Consider the following 15,154-nt stretch of genomic DNA (forward strand, 5'->3'; position numbering starts at 1 on the left):
TTTGTGTTTTGTTGTTGCTGTAGTCACAGAAGTCTTTCACCAAACATATTTTCAAGCTTCAAACACAGGACAAAAAAGAACTTCACGAAGTATTTGTCTTTCTTAAGTCCTTTCTCAAAATCGGAAAACAGTTTAAATAACAGACTCGAATGAATGCATTACCGTCATTCAGGAAAAAACTTTGTATTCATTTTGCAATGCAAAATATAGATCAATATGTAATACAATGTATAGCAGGTTTGTACATCTGTTATCTGTGGACCACTTGTACCGAAATATAACCAGTTTGTAAATTATGGTATAAAATAGCTGTTACAGAGAGCAAAATACCAGCGTGTATTCTTAAATGGTAACACAATCTAAACGAATTTAGATGTGGTATTTTACAAGATAACGTTAGTTCTCGGAGGATCGCCAAGGGAGTGTATAAAAACACAGAGTTCAGTATAACACCACAACGTGATAAGATTGACGCATTATTTAAAGTACAACATTATAACATATTATATACACTAATGATTAATATATAACTACATCATACGGCTGTTTGTCCTTAATAAGTCTTAGCAATGGAAAAAAACAGAAATAAACAAAATCAAAAACAAAACAAAAAACCAAAACAAAACCTACGACATGTTTTTGTAAGTATCCACGTATATTATTATAAAAATCATTATATGACTACACTATTTACCAAACGCTGATTGGTATAAACAGTCCGCACAGGTTTATGTTAGATGCGATATTAAACAGCAATGACGACAATTTGCACTAGAGGGTAATATTGAAATCCAAAAACCCCGCCGTGAGCCTCGCAGGTTAATAACTGAATCCAAAACACCCGCTGTAAAACGGTTATCAACTTCTTTCATGTGGAAACGAGGATTTATCAACCTGAGAAAGTCCGGTCTCGGGAAATATCACTTTCTCAGGTTGATAAATCCTCGTATTCACCTGAACAAGGTTGAGAATTGTATAATATTGACTTATCAATCGAAGGATTATTACACAATATGGGAACTTTTTGTGTTACGGATGTTTTTTATTATCCTGTTTTCAGCTGCATAGACTAACTCGCTCGTAATGATATACACATTCGAAAAGAATACAAATAACCAAAACATTGAATCCCATTAATATACTTTAACGTGATCAGCTTTCAATTTCCATCCAGCTATCCAGAAAAGCTACAGTTTATGGCGTGATATTAATTATACAGTTTATGGCGTGATATTAATTATCATGTTTTTAGTCGTTTCTGGTAGGAAGAAATCATCTATCTATACGTTTGGAGTGAATTCTTTAAATCAAGAATAAACACACATATCTCATTTTATTTCAAAATATACAATATCCACAACTTATCCAATATAAATGAAATTATGTGGTTACGTACCTTTCTTTGATTGTGACATTTGTTATCAATAATTTCCCCTAAATTCTCGGGGGCAAATGGGAGTACAATGTTACAGTACTGAGCAAAACGTAAATGAGTCTAATTGTCCCTTCGGAGTAAATTGTGTTTATTGAATATTATTTAAAGTGTAAATGATAAAGGAAGTTCCTAAATCATCGCAGTTAGGGAAATGTATTTCATAACCAGAAAAAGGTATGTATTTGCGTGTTTGCAAACACATGTAGGTGAATTTATTGTATAAAAGACATCAATATTGGTATCAAACTCTATGTTCATTTAGTTAAAGTCAACCTACACACAACATTAAAGTAAATTCATTTTATTTTGTAAAGCTACATTCAAGAACCATTTAAAAAAAAAAAACACCAATAACTGGTGTATGCTTGAAGTACCAGCGTTATTCCAAAAATATGAGTGTAAATTCTCGTTTAATTCTATCATTTCTTCGTTAGTTCTACTTGTTTTATAGCTAGATTCCTCTATCCCGTGCCCAAGGTCACCTTGTGGATACGTCCAGTAGTTATTGCTCTTAGTTACATGTCACAACAATAAATTACATTGAAACGTCTCACCAATACACGTGGTAAAAGACTTGACACTCTGCTTTAGAATACAAATAATCAAGTGAAAATAACATAGCATTATTCAAAGTATCCATTTTAATTATTCTGCAGGGAACTAAAATAAAACTCCTATTGCCCAATCCTCTTTTTATTTTTGAATTCATCGAAACAATGTATGACGTAATTTACTGTTTTCATTACAATAACTTCCTAGACACATTTGAATGTTGATTTTGTATTATTTTGGTCTTATCAACATAATATAACATTTAAGGACAGGTTCATTTCATTCATGTTAGAAATGAATACACTATTATTGTAAATGTTATTATTGTCGTGTTATTGAAATAACTATGTTCTAAGTCAATAACTCATATTACATATTAAATAGTCCAATATAAAGTTAGCACATCACAATGTTACATATCATTTTAGTATTTTCAAACAGTAATGGATAAAAGATGAAGTACTATATCTAAGGAGATAGTCGGCGTCTCACATTACGAAATAAGCTTTTTGTATGTTTATTAAAAATCAGATGACGAGGCATACCTATTGAAGGTTTTTATCAGAAATAGTATATTAAAGAGTTTCTCTCAAAACAGATCGTCACCCGAGACTAAGATATTGATATCACACTCTCACGTCATGAAAGAGCTCTTTATTTTTTCAAGGACTGATTTTTTTAATTGTACATTTCATGTAAGAATTTTTGCGCTCAGCTGATTACGTTTGTCTAGTATCAGGAATTTGTTTTGCCTTCCGCATTCTAGATTTTTTTCTGACTTCCTAGTACCCAAAATCATATGCTTCGCAAACACAATTAATAATTAACAATGTAAAAATGAAACAACGTTTCAGAATTATTTCTAATAAAGTACATGTATATAGTGATGAGCGTACTGAGGCTACATAATTTTGAATTTGTGAAATATGGAAATGAGATCATATATATCACTACCTGCCTAAACACAATAAACAAAACAGAACAAAAACAAAAAACAAAAACAAAAACACCCCGAATTTGCCAAACTACAAAACCTTTCTTAAATGAAAAAATAGCGAATATTAAATGATTAAAATAATCTTTTTTTTTTCAACAAAACATTTATTTATTTGATTTTTTCTTCTACAGATATTGGCAGGTGGGCATACTGATTCCGTTATTGCCGTGGGAGTTAACGTTCTTTGCACCGACTATATATTACCTACGCATGATTTAATGTTACCCATGGATAATCAGAATATGTTAAACTGTTTTCGATTTTCTTTTTCAGGACGACAATTTACAATACAGAGGCACAAAATAGTGTATGGAAGATGTTTACAACAAAAGACAAGCTTTCGATCACATTAAATTTATAGACTGCTAATGTCGGCATGTGATAACTTAAAATCAAACAACACTTAGTGTTCATCGTTCTCTGGGAAATTCCTCGTAAAGTATTCATATTGTTTTATGAGGCCATGCGACAAGACAAAACCGTATAGTCGTCCATTAACAGCTTTAAAATTGTTCACACCTTTCCATCCAACACGGTTTATGGCAGGTAAATTTATGTTCTATATCATCATGTCATCATTTTAAAGCCTAGTGTATATTAGCTCCACCCACAAAAGTTCCTTCTCAATGCGGGTTCCACCAAAAAGCTCCTTTTTAAGGCGAGCTCCACCAGCATAAGCTCCTTTTCTAAGTCTTCTTATGTAGTAAATGACCAATCTGTTGTTAAAATAATGAAATGTCTAGAAAGCCAGTACCAACACTCAAACAAATGCATAAAATAATAGAAACACTGGAATAGTTTTAATCATCGATATTGATAATTGTTAAGCTATTTTCCCGCACCGCGTTATGTAAGCAATCTTTTCCTGTATTTCTTATGGAGGGACCTGAATGGAACGTCAAAATTGTTTGAGAATGTCTTCGTTAAATTTCCCTGCTGTGTATTAGAATTGACATATAAATAGTTATACCGCGGTTAAAATATTCTTACTGGCAATAATCTTACTTTCGTTGTACGGGTATATAGATACTTTTCAGATAACCTGCTCTATCACAAGAAATTACTTAACATCTATTTTTTACATTTTAGGTCATATATTTAGCATTTTATCCGGTTACGTGAACGTATACCACAGATGTATAATATTCTGCGTTATCATCTTTAATTCATAAATATGCACTTTGAAATCCAAAAGGAATATTCGAAATATTCGAATCGCCTCCTAGACCTGAACACTTTGTGGCTTTAGCATAATTGAAGAGTCTTAGAAGGACGATGCGGCTGGACGGTGTCCTTAACGTCACTGACAAGTCCTTGAAGGACGATACAGCTATACGGTGTTCCTAGCATCACTGACGGTCGTAGAAGGACGAAACAGCTGTATGATTTAGTTTCATTCATTTTGGCTTTGCTGTATCTAACTCATAAATATCTTGTTTGTCTTTTTAGTCTAGCAGAATGGTGAAATAATTGTGGGATTTTCAGTAAAAGCATGAAACTTGGCATGATTGTAAGCGGTAATATACTGATTGATTTTGGATATGGGGCCAATGAAAAAAATCCAAGATGGCCGCCAAATCCAAGATGGCCGCCATTTTTCATAAATCTGTAAGATATTGCTTATTGCATCTTCCTTATGTATGGTATATGTCTAAAAACAAAATGCATAATAAATGTTTGTACACATTGTTACTTATTGTTGTAGATTTTGTATTAAATGTCATCATTTTATTTCAAATATGACATATCGAGTGTGTTTTCCCATAGGAGTTATCACCATATAAATAGTTCTATTGCACAATAATACATAAATTGCATCAGAGTGATTTAAAAAATATTGTCCATAAACCAGTAGAAGAAGAAGAAAAGAAGAAGAGTGAAAAAAAGGTAAGAATTAGTATAGTGTGTTAAACAACAATTTTGAGATAGGGGTAGAAATTACCGGGCATTATTTTCATGCTACACTTTGATGAAAACAATAGATGATGAGCCAGATTTTGTTCGCGATGAAAATCTATTTGAAGTAAGTAATTATTACCAAATATTTAAACTAGTTATTTTCTATAATCTCTTTAGTTAATGGTTAAAACAAATCATCCAATATTTTTCAAAAAGTATTTGTATCTAGAAAAAATATATGAAAATGGAAATGGAATGCTTCTAGTAAGAAGACTTTGACCATCAAGTACATTTGAAGTACCTTATCTTAATTATAAAATTTGAAAAAGCTATTCCTTCAGATATTGATTGAAAATACATCTACATGTATATAAAAATGGTGCATATATATTATATATAATGCATAAAATTTGTTTCAAACGTAGAATAAACTGTTTAAATTTCCCTCTCTCAAAACTTTTGCTCTCCTCTCCGGTGTCATGGCAAAAATCTACCCTACTAAAAGGTTCCGCTATACTTCGAACCAAGTTGAAGTTTTTTCATGCATTTTTTCATTATTTTTCAGGGCTGTGTATATCCGTAGCATCTGGAAATGAAACATGAATGATAAAAGGAAATCGGTAACAGCTGTGGATTCTTTTCCAGGAGAGATTCCAGCATTAGTTGAGCAATCATCATTAGTGGAAATAGACTGGGGTAAATGCTGTTTATGTCAGCAAACAACAAAAGAGCCGCTAAGATGCCCTTTGAATCTAAAGAGAAAAGACATTGAAACTGGGTATGTATATAAGACAATAGCAGAACATTTGAAGGCATTCAACGAACTTAACTCCTTGCCAGAAAACATAAATTTTGACAGGCTTGCGGCAGGACATGGCATAGAAAGAAATTTAACAATACACAGTGCGAAATACCATAAGAAATGTAGGGACCAGCTGAATGGCACAAAGCTCCAACGGATACGGCAAAAAAGAGAATTCAGTGATGACAATGATAAGGAAAACATCCCACAGAAACTGAGGAGACTACATAAACCGGAATCTCCAAAGCCGACAAAGAAATCACACAAACAGTGTTTCTTCTGCGATGAATCAACAGGGAACTTACATCAAGTCGAAACATTTAATGTTGACCAGCGCATTAAACAGGCGGCTGCCTTATTACAAGATACCTGGATTCTAGGGAAGCTCAGTTCGGGTGATTTGATAGCTCAAGATTCAACATATCATTTAAACTGCTTGGCCACCTTCTATCGAAGAGCTGAAAAACTCAACAACAGTAAAAACACTGATATGACAAAAAATAGACTCCAAGGCATTGCCCTACGCATGTGGGTTAATGTTGCGTCCCGTTTTGTTGCTCATTAGTGTATTCATGTAAAATATACATTGTTGTACATTGTTGCAACTTGTACATTCCAATGACGTCACATTGTTTACAGATCGCGCGTTGTGTCTGCACTGCCTGACACGAAGGCTTCATTCTGTGTTTTTTAATGTTTTTGTTAGTTTTCTGATAATTCAATTGATCAGGTATGATTAAACAACCCCAATCAATATGAGGTGTGATTGTAATTTTAAGTTTAAACCGTATGTTGCGAAAAATACTTCAACTTTCACTTTGTCAGTGCATTCGTGATCGCAGCTTCGATCGGCTGTCATGGCAACGACGAGGACGGTGGTTTCATCACAGTGACGAATTTACAAACTTGCATGTGTACAGCCAAAAACTTCTAACTATACCTTATGTCTTTGGAAATCATCTGTAAATAATTAATTGAATTAATTACGATCCATTGCATTCGTTTATTAACGTTTGTTCGTTTCTATATGCCGATTTCGATACTTAAAACACTGAAGAGTTCCAATATTGGAGAATGAACATTAACACTTGCTCTATGAATCGTCCTAGAGCACCCGACTACCCTAAATCAATACTTATGAAACAGGTACGAGCGTGAAGGTAATTGTATGAGAGCAACGAAAAGTGCTGTACATTCTTACGAAAATGACAAACATCGTCAAAATTACTTAGAAAGTAGTCAATTAATCGGCATTTCTTCAATTAACACCAGTTTATAACGCCTTTATGTAACCATACTTGAATAAATAGAAGAATGTACAGCACTTTTTCTCGGTTTCTTAGCACGATGAATAAGTGTATCATATTTGTTTATACAACAAAATACGTTGGTCGGGTGCTCTGGCCATATTTACCGACCAAGTGTTAATGTAGTCCTTCGTGCCGGTCACGTGACCACGCGAGAACACGAGGAACGACGAAAACATTCCGATAAAGACGTTGGACACCTAACATTAAAATCAGATCAAAAAAACAAACAGAACTAACCGGGAAATCATTAAATATTGAATTTATATTAAAACATGATGTTTTTTGTTCTTTTTAATTATAAATGCAACATTAACCCACATGCGTAGCAGAACTTGTTTCTTTTATAGAGGAAACCTCAGCAGAAAGCAACGATCTTGCTCCGGTTTTTAAGTTATCCGACCTTGCCTCAATATATTCTTCACGACTTGAACAACTTGGGTGTAATATGGAAAGCCGTGTTCACTCTACTGACCTAAAGAAACGAATTTTAGATCATTTTCCATCCATGCAGGCTCACAAGCACGGCCGAGAGGTGTTGCTGTGTTTCAACACTGATATTGGAGATGTGCTTCAAATAGCATGCTGGAATAATTTTGATGAAGAGGCCATAATCTTATCAAAGGCAGCTAACATTATACGAAGAGATGTTATGAAATCAGAGAAAAAGTCATTCAAAGTGGAATTTCAAGACAACTGCCAAGAAAAATCGGTGCCACAGTCCATAGTGACATTAGTTTCAATGATTCTTGAAGGTTCAAACATAAAAAACCAGATGAGAAACAGATCACAAGCTTCTCTCACTATAGCACAACTTTTGCTTTTCAACCTTTCAAATCGTCGTCGTGCTGGGTCAACTGCCAACTTCCATTCAACAGAAAGAGAGCCACCGTTACCAGTGTATCTTGGTTTGAACCTACATGCAGAAACACGAAAAAACGGGCTAATTGAAATGCTTTTTAAAATGGGCATTTCAATTTCATACGACAGAACTCTTGCTCTGTCAACAGACATTGGGAATGCTGTGTGTGATAGATTTGAAGAAGAAGACGTTGTGTGTCCTCCTAAGCTACGTAAAGACCTGTTCACTACTGGGGCAGTTGACAACATTGACCATAATCCATCTTCTAACACTGCTCATGGATCTTTACATGGATCTGGCATTTCTCTCTTTCAACATATGTCACCAGACTTTGAGGGATAAACAAGAAACGTTATTGTGATATCAGACACACAGAGCAGAAAAACTATACATCCCCTCCCAGATGCTTATAGCAGTATTCCTCATGTTGTTCTCCGGGATTCTGAGCCTTCAATACCGGAACGTCAGGGTTCTGTAACATCTGATGGCAACTCGATACCTGGCGCTATCCGAGGACAATACAGGTAAGAAGGTAATACACACAACCCGTAATATTGATTAACTATAAGTAACGGAATAAGTGTACTTAATTAAGAGATTTCTCACTCAAAAGGTATTGATAAGGACTCGATTCCCCGACCGGACGTTGAAAGGTATTTTCTTAAGGAACTCTCGCATGTTTCTATAAGGGTCAGCATCAGTTGATATAGCTAGTTTCGTAATTGTTGTAAATAAATATCTATTTTTGTTTTTTTAACCTTCATCTTGTATGACATTTTTTTTTTTTTTTTAATTTCATTTTATAAGTTTTGTTTTTGATGTGTGTTGTTTGAGCAACTAGTGAGTTGTTAAACTAACATAAGTATTAAAATAATCTTTCCACTCATCAATCAATCAGCGATTAGGGTACGTCATATTAACTGGAACATATACCTCTACAGGTGGCACAGTGCACTTGTCACTCTAAGTGTTGCTTCCTGTTGACCTTAACCTTATATAGAGTCAGCATAACGGTCAGGTATTATGTCAATCAAGTCTATTTCAGAGACAGCTGGGACATTTGTAAGCTATTAATAGGCCTAAATACATTCCGCATGAAAACATTCTTAGCAGAATTTATTTTTATTACATATCCCTGGAAAGATAGATATCAAAAACGTATCTTGAAAAGCTTATATCTTTATGCCACAGAACTTTTTAATCGTGATTAGTAATCCATGTACATGTAGTATTACTAGAATAAAATATTAGTATTGTAAGACGATGTTTTGAATGTTTAATGTATACTAGTCTGCATTTTATGTTGTGATGAATAAATTAAGGGAAACCTTCCATTTTTGAGTAATTAAGAGGAAACACGATTATGTTGCTTAGCATTTAAGTTATCTTGGCACTATATTAAAATGACTTTTTCATTATTTTTTTTTTACAAAGCAATGTCTGTTGTTATTTTGGCGACCGTCCTATGACTCTATATTTATTGGGGAAGATATTGTGATTCATTGATCCTAGAAACTGGACGTGGCCAATTTGACCCGAGAACTGTCAAATCAGTTAATACCAGCAAGTGTTAGCGTGATAAACACAGGTGCGATACCCGAAGGTTATGGTCATCCATCAGTCATTACGTTTGACAGCCATTCACCATATTCAAAGCAAGTCCGAGGCATGCCAGACTGTGCAATTTCACCCAATCTACCTGATATATCTTATTAGCGTATTTATGCAAATATGCAGAGTCAAAGGTCATGAAAATCGACAGGAGTGTATTGAAGTGTTGATCACCACACGTCCCTAAGCCGACCGGGCAAAATGTAAGTTGATTTCTGATTGTGTATTTAAATGTTATATAATCATTATCAAATCCGGCGGCTGAGCATGTGGTTTAATTATACGTGAATATAACACTATAAAATAGGTTCACTGTTTAAATATATTTATATAGTCCATTATTAGATGTCTCTGTGTAAACAAATCGTATTGCAACCTGTCAAATATCAGATTGTATGTATTTATTATAGCCGCTCATTAGTTATATTTCCATTTCATAGATTGTTTGAAAGTCAAACTTAATTTTTGTCTTGTATTTTTAACTGAATATTTGAATAATCGATAAGAGTCTTGAATATGATTTTATAACATATCGGATGACATATTTAGCGTCAACGTAACATAGGTCAATATGAAGTTTAAGTTGTTGTCATGTGATTTAGAATGCATGTCTTAATGCAAGACAGCAGATCATATATATGTTACACAAATCATGATTTTGTATTTTCAAATACCATAACAATACAAAAAAGGACATGTGATACAGTGAATTCAGTAATATATTTATGCTGTATACTTCAATAAGAACATAAGGATAACAAAATCAAATAAACATATTGAATATTTACACATCAAGGTAAGTGTTTATGCAAATGAGTTTATTGTGTCTCTGATTAAAGATTAGTGTTTATAGATAGCGAGAAGAGATATTAACACATACTTTAAATATGTTTTGATGAGTTAGAACTTGTATCGCTTACTTGTTGAATTGGTTATATTCCGCACACTACGGAAACAATTCTCTAATGTTTGTCAGACACATGGCGTTACGTCATCTCAGAACCCTTTGAAATATCGTTACGTATATTACGTCCAAAGGGATATACGTATATCTCGGTGTTGTTGCAGATATTTGTCAAATATTTAATTACTATAGGCTGTGATTTTATGGTATGTTTTCAATCATCGCTTATGAAACTATTGTATTTTCCTATTATGGGTTTGGCTTTATGTTGTTCAACATCATATCAACACCTGTGGTCATGAAAAGACTGCAACGTGCGTGCGTTCGGTAAAATGGGTGAGAGTTTTTTTTTAACCCAATATAATATTTTGATCCCACAGAACATGAATGCATTAGAAGGCTGCCAAGAGTTTTGGAGGTTAACGTTTTACAGATGACTGTGACATTTTTTTAGGCCAAAACAATTTTTGATTGCTAATTAAATCTTTAAAGTTTTTGAATGATCATGGTTTTTATAATAATTGCGATACTATTGCTGTTTATTTGTTTATTTGAGAAATCAAAACACGTTATCATGACTTTATTTTCATTAGGTTGAGGGTGGTCATTTTTTCCTGTGTCCTGGTTGCGGTTTATGGAATGGGGACCAGTATGCACGGGAAGGGAGGCACCTATGGCGGGTACGGATCAAAAGGTGGCTTCTATGGATACGGCGGCAAAGGTGGCTACAACAGCGGATACGGTGGCAAAGGTGGCTACTTCACCGGATACGGTGGCAAAGGTAGTAATGATGGCTACTACAGCGGATCTAGTGGTAAAAGTGGCTACGGAAAAGGTGATGGGAACACAGTGAAGTACAGCTCTCAAACCATTATACCACTGTCTAATCCATCACTTCCCTCGTTCACACTTGAAGGACGGGACACGGATTCCCCGTATGGCTCCGGCGTGGGGTTAATAGCCGCTTTTGGAGGTAAGCATACGTACATGTGTATACTAATGCTATGATTTCCCATAAAGATGAAAATGTCAACTTTATTGGTCTCCTGTACTTAATAAAATGATAATAATGATAGCGCATGAATGATATTCATATTTCTCAGTAGGCAATTTCAGCTAGGCAGTTTATTTACTCGTTAATCAATTTAGACTCTTACTGTTACTATTCAATATATAGCATCAATGCAAAATGATAGAAATGGACACTACTATGTTTTTGTTTTGTTTGTTTTTGTTATGTTTTTGTTTGTTTTTTTTTTTTTTTGTTTTTTTTTTTTGTATTATCTGCATACTTTTCAATGAATACTTGAATGTTGTTGTTGTTTAAACTGTTATGCTCTTTTTTCAGCTTTCGCAATTCTATTTGTTTTAACGAGAAACTGATGTCATACCTAAAACATTGGCTGATGGCTATTTTCAAAGGTATATATTCAGCAAAAACAAAATTATTGAACAAACTTTCTCAAAACTTATAAAAACACTAACAACTAGCGTCGACGGTAACACTAAACCAGCGGATCGAATGTACACTAACACTAATCACTGGGTTCAGAATTACAGACACACAAACCACTGGGGTTTGAAATACAGTAACAACAACCACTGGCTTTTAGAGGTACAGATGCAGAAACCACGGTGGTCAGAGATACAGTAACTCTAACCGCTAGGGTCAGAGGTACAGAAATACAAACACTGGGGTCAGACACACACACTATCCGCTGGCGTCAACGGCACACTAAAACTGACCACTCAGATGAAAGGTACAATAATACTTACCACTTGGGTCAAAGGTACACTAACAATAACCATTAAGTCAAAGGTACACTCACACTCATCACTGGGTCAAAGGTACATTAACACTAACCACTAGGGTCAACGGTACACTAACACTTACCATTTTGGTCAAAGGTAAACCTATACTAACAACTTGGATCAAAGGTACACTTACACTAGACACTAGGGTCAAAGGTACATGTACACTAACCGCTTGGATCAAAGCTACACTTAAACTGACAACTTGGATCAAAGGTACACTTACACTAGACACTAGGGTCAAAGGTACATGTACACTAACCGCTTGGATCAAAGCTACACTTAAACTGACAACTTGAGTCAAAGGTACACTTACACTAACCACTTGGGTCAAAGGTACACTTACACTGACCACTTGAGTCAAAGGTACACTTACACTAACCACTTGGGTCAAAGGTACACTTACACTTACCACTTGAGTCAAAGGTACACTTACACTAACCACTTGGAGCAAAGGCAGGTACACTTACACTAACCACTTGGGTCAAAGGTACACTTACACTGACCACTTGAGTCAAAGGTACACTTACACTAACCACTTGGGTCAAAAGTACACTTACACTGACCACTTGGGTCAAAGGTATACTTACACTGACCACTTGAGTCAAAGGTACACTTACACTAACCACTTGGGTCAAAGGTACACTTACACTTACCACTTGAGTCAAAGGCACACTCACACTAACCACTGGGACAAAGGTACGATAACATTCACCACTAAGGTTCAAACATACAGTAATACTAAACACTTACAGTTAGTAACATCATACATTCTCACAGCAACAGTATATGGTCAGTTGGAAAGGCGTGTATCGGGTAGACTGTTATTACTCTAACGTCACATGGATATCATGAGCCACTTAAATACGTATTACTATATTTCCTTTCGCTCTGCATTACTGCTGTTTAAATGCTTGATAGGTGAATTTACCCTGTTTTAAGACTACGTATTTTTATATTGTTTGTTTAGTCAATTTTTTTCTTGTATATTTTTTTTCAGATTCCTTATCAACAAGAACCTTTGAAGATATTGATCTGATATGTTCTACCGATTGGTAAATTGTTGAATAAATTTTATAGAAGGGTTTTGGTTGTTGTTGATTTTTTTTATGAACTATTTTGTAAAAAAGTAAACACATCATGTATCTTCTACAGTTTCATGTCTCTGATAAATGTTAAATTTATCTAAGCTCTGAGGAAATGCATCTCCTTCCTCCTTCCATAAAATCATAATAATTTTTTTATTCTATAAGAAAGCTCCGCCGACTGGATAATGATTGGAAGAGTCAATTGTCAAGCGCCACCTAGCGGAACTACTTCTTTTTTATGAATGGAATTCCTGTGTACTATTGTTTATGTAAACGTAGTGTGTACGGCTCACTGTCCTTCAATGTTGTAAAAAAGGGAACTGCAGCAACGTTAAATATCTGAATATATTTTAAAAAGGTGGAGAAAAAACAATGGGATTGTCATGATAAAAACATATATTTTAGCAGATGTTGAACTGCAGACTTAACTGGGCCTAACATCATCAAAACAAAACGTCGACTGCTTAAATGTTTGAGTTATGCATCCGACGTTTTAGAATACAGAATGTAAACAATATACGTGGAACGTACGCAATATGCTATCCGGCAGTACCCTTACTTCCACTGACACACACATGTGCACGGCATCCCCGTTATATTCCAATACTGGTCATGACATACGATGTTTACAAAAGACTTGACCAATTCCTGCTCTACGTGAGGGACTCCGGTTAATTCATCACTGGCTACTTATTAATCGGAGTCAAACAATACGAATTTACATCCTCTAGTTTGTTGTGTCTTCCTCGTTTTGAAACTGAAAACTTTTGTTTTGAAAGTGAAGACACCCAGAGTCGCGAGTCAGCTTTCCGTGACGCCACGTACGTCCCACAAGAGGCCATGGAAGGGACATTTGAACGTAGTGACTTGTCCAAAAATAATCCGCAGTTCGATTATTGACTTCGTGGATTTATGCATCGGTTTTTGTTTTTCCGTTTCAATTAAGAAGTTAATTACAAGCATTGACGTCAATATTTTTAAAAGTTTTATAAAGGTATGCACAAAAAATTGTCTGCAAACTTTCGTAAGAATCCGCTACGCTACTGCTGAAGAGTCATAGAGGATCTGATAGAGGCATGGCACAGACTTACTTATATTTCGTCATGATGCTTTATGTAATCCTTTCACTTAGACATTGTCTGAATGTGTCATTTTCGTAGTTACCCTTTGTACAGCCCTTTAAGAAAACGTATCGCATTTTGTTACTCCATCCATATCCATTGTTAAATTTTAATGCTGAAATGCATAGGTACAATAATTCAAAATCAATATGCATGTAAACATATAAAAATATGGTAAAAATCAAAAGAGGAGTCATCGCTGGAATCCTATAATAAATCTATGGTGAAAACACTAATTTATTCTTGTAGATCAGGTCCACCCTTTTCTACCCTATCTCCCGTTCTAATCAACATGTTTATTGGTATAACAATACACATGTTAATTTGTATATCACTAATGCATTTTACAATTTCAAATGAGAGAGGTTAATATAGAATTTCGCCAATGGTCCAATTCAATTGATGTAGGTAAGCGTAAACCTACATGCAACAGAGTATCCGTTTTTGCTGAAAATTCAATTATTCTACTCTTGGAATTAAGGATGCGTTTTTCTTCATTGAAATGGATATTTACTGCCTCTTGATAGTTTTAAAGGCTGCACATCAATCCTAGCCAACAAGATTCACGAATATGACATGGCTTCAATTCTCTTTCTTTTTCACGTTTATTTATTTTTCCCCCTTTTATTTCTTTACCTGAAAGTTGTGGTCTCTGTGTCTCATTGGTTTGCTTCTGTTTCATTTTCGGAAAAAATGACTACATCAGATATGAAGAATAGTCACATAAAAGAAAATCATACAAAGTCATTACAACATAACAACAT

At 34.7% G+C, this 15,154-nt stretch overlaps 1 protein-coding gene across 1 annotated transcript; it reads left to right on the forward strand.

Annotated features, from left to right (window-relative positions):
* The first annotated feature begins 9,413 nt into the window (after positions 1 to 9,413).
* Positions 9,414 to 13,267, forward strand: LOC117321810 (heterogeneous nuclear ribonucleoprotein A3 homolog 2-like). Its single transcript, XM_033876388.1, has 4 exons — positions 9,414 to 9,668; positions 10,963 to 11,342; positions 11,718 to 11,791; positions 13,182 to 13,267. Coding segments are annotated over exons 1-3 (417 nt in total). The 5' UTR covers positions 9,414 to 9,666; the 3' UTR covers positions 11,753 to 11,791; positions 13,182 to 13,267.
* The last annotated feature ends 1,887 nt before the right edge of the window (positions 13,268 to 15,154 follow it).

This window comes from Pecten maximus, chromosome 2, assembly GCF_902652985.1.
Source record: "Pecten maximus chromosome 2, xPecMax1.1, whole genome shotgun sequence".
Classification (NCBI taxonomy): domain Eukaryota; kingdom Metazoa; phylum Mollusca; class Bivalvia; order Pectinida; family Pectinidae; genus Pecten; species Pecten maximus.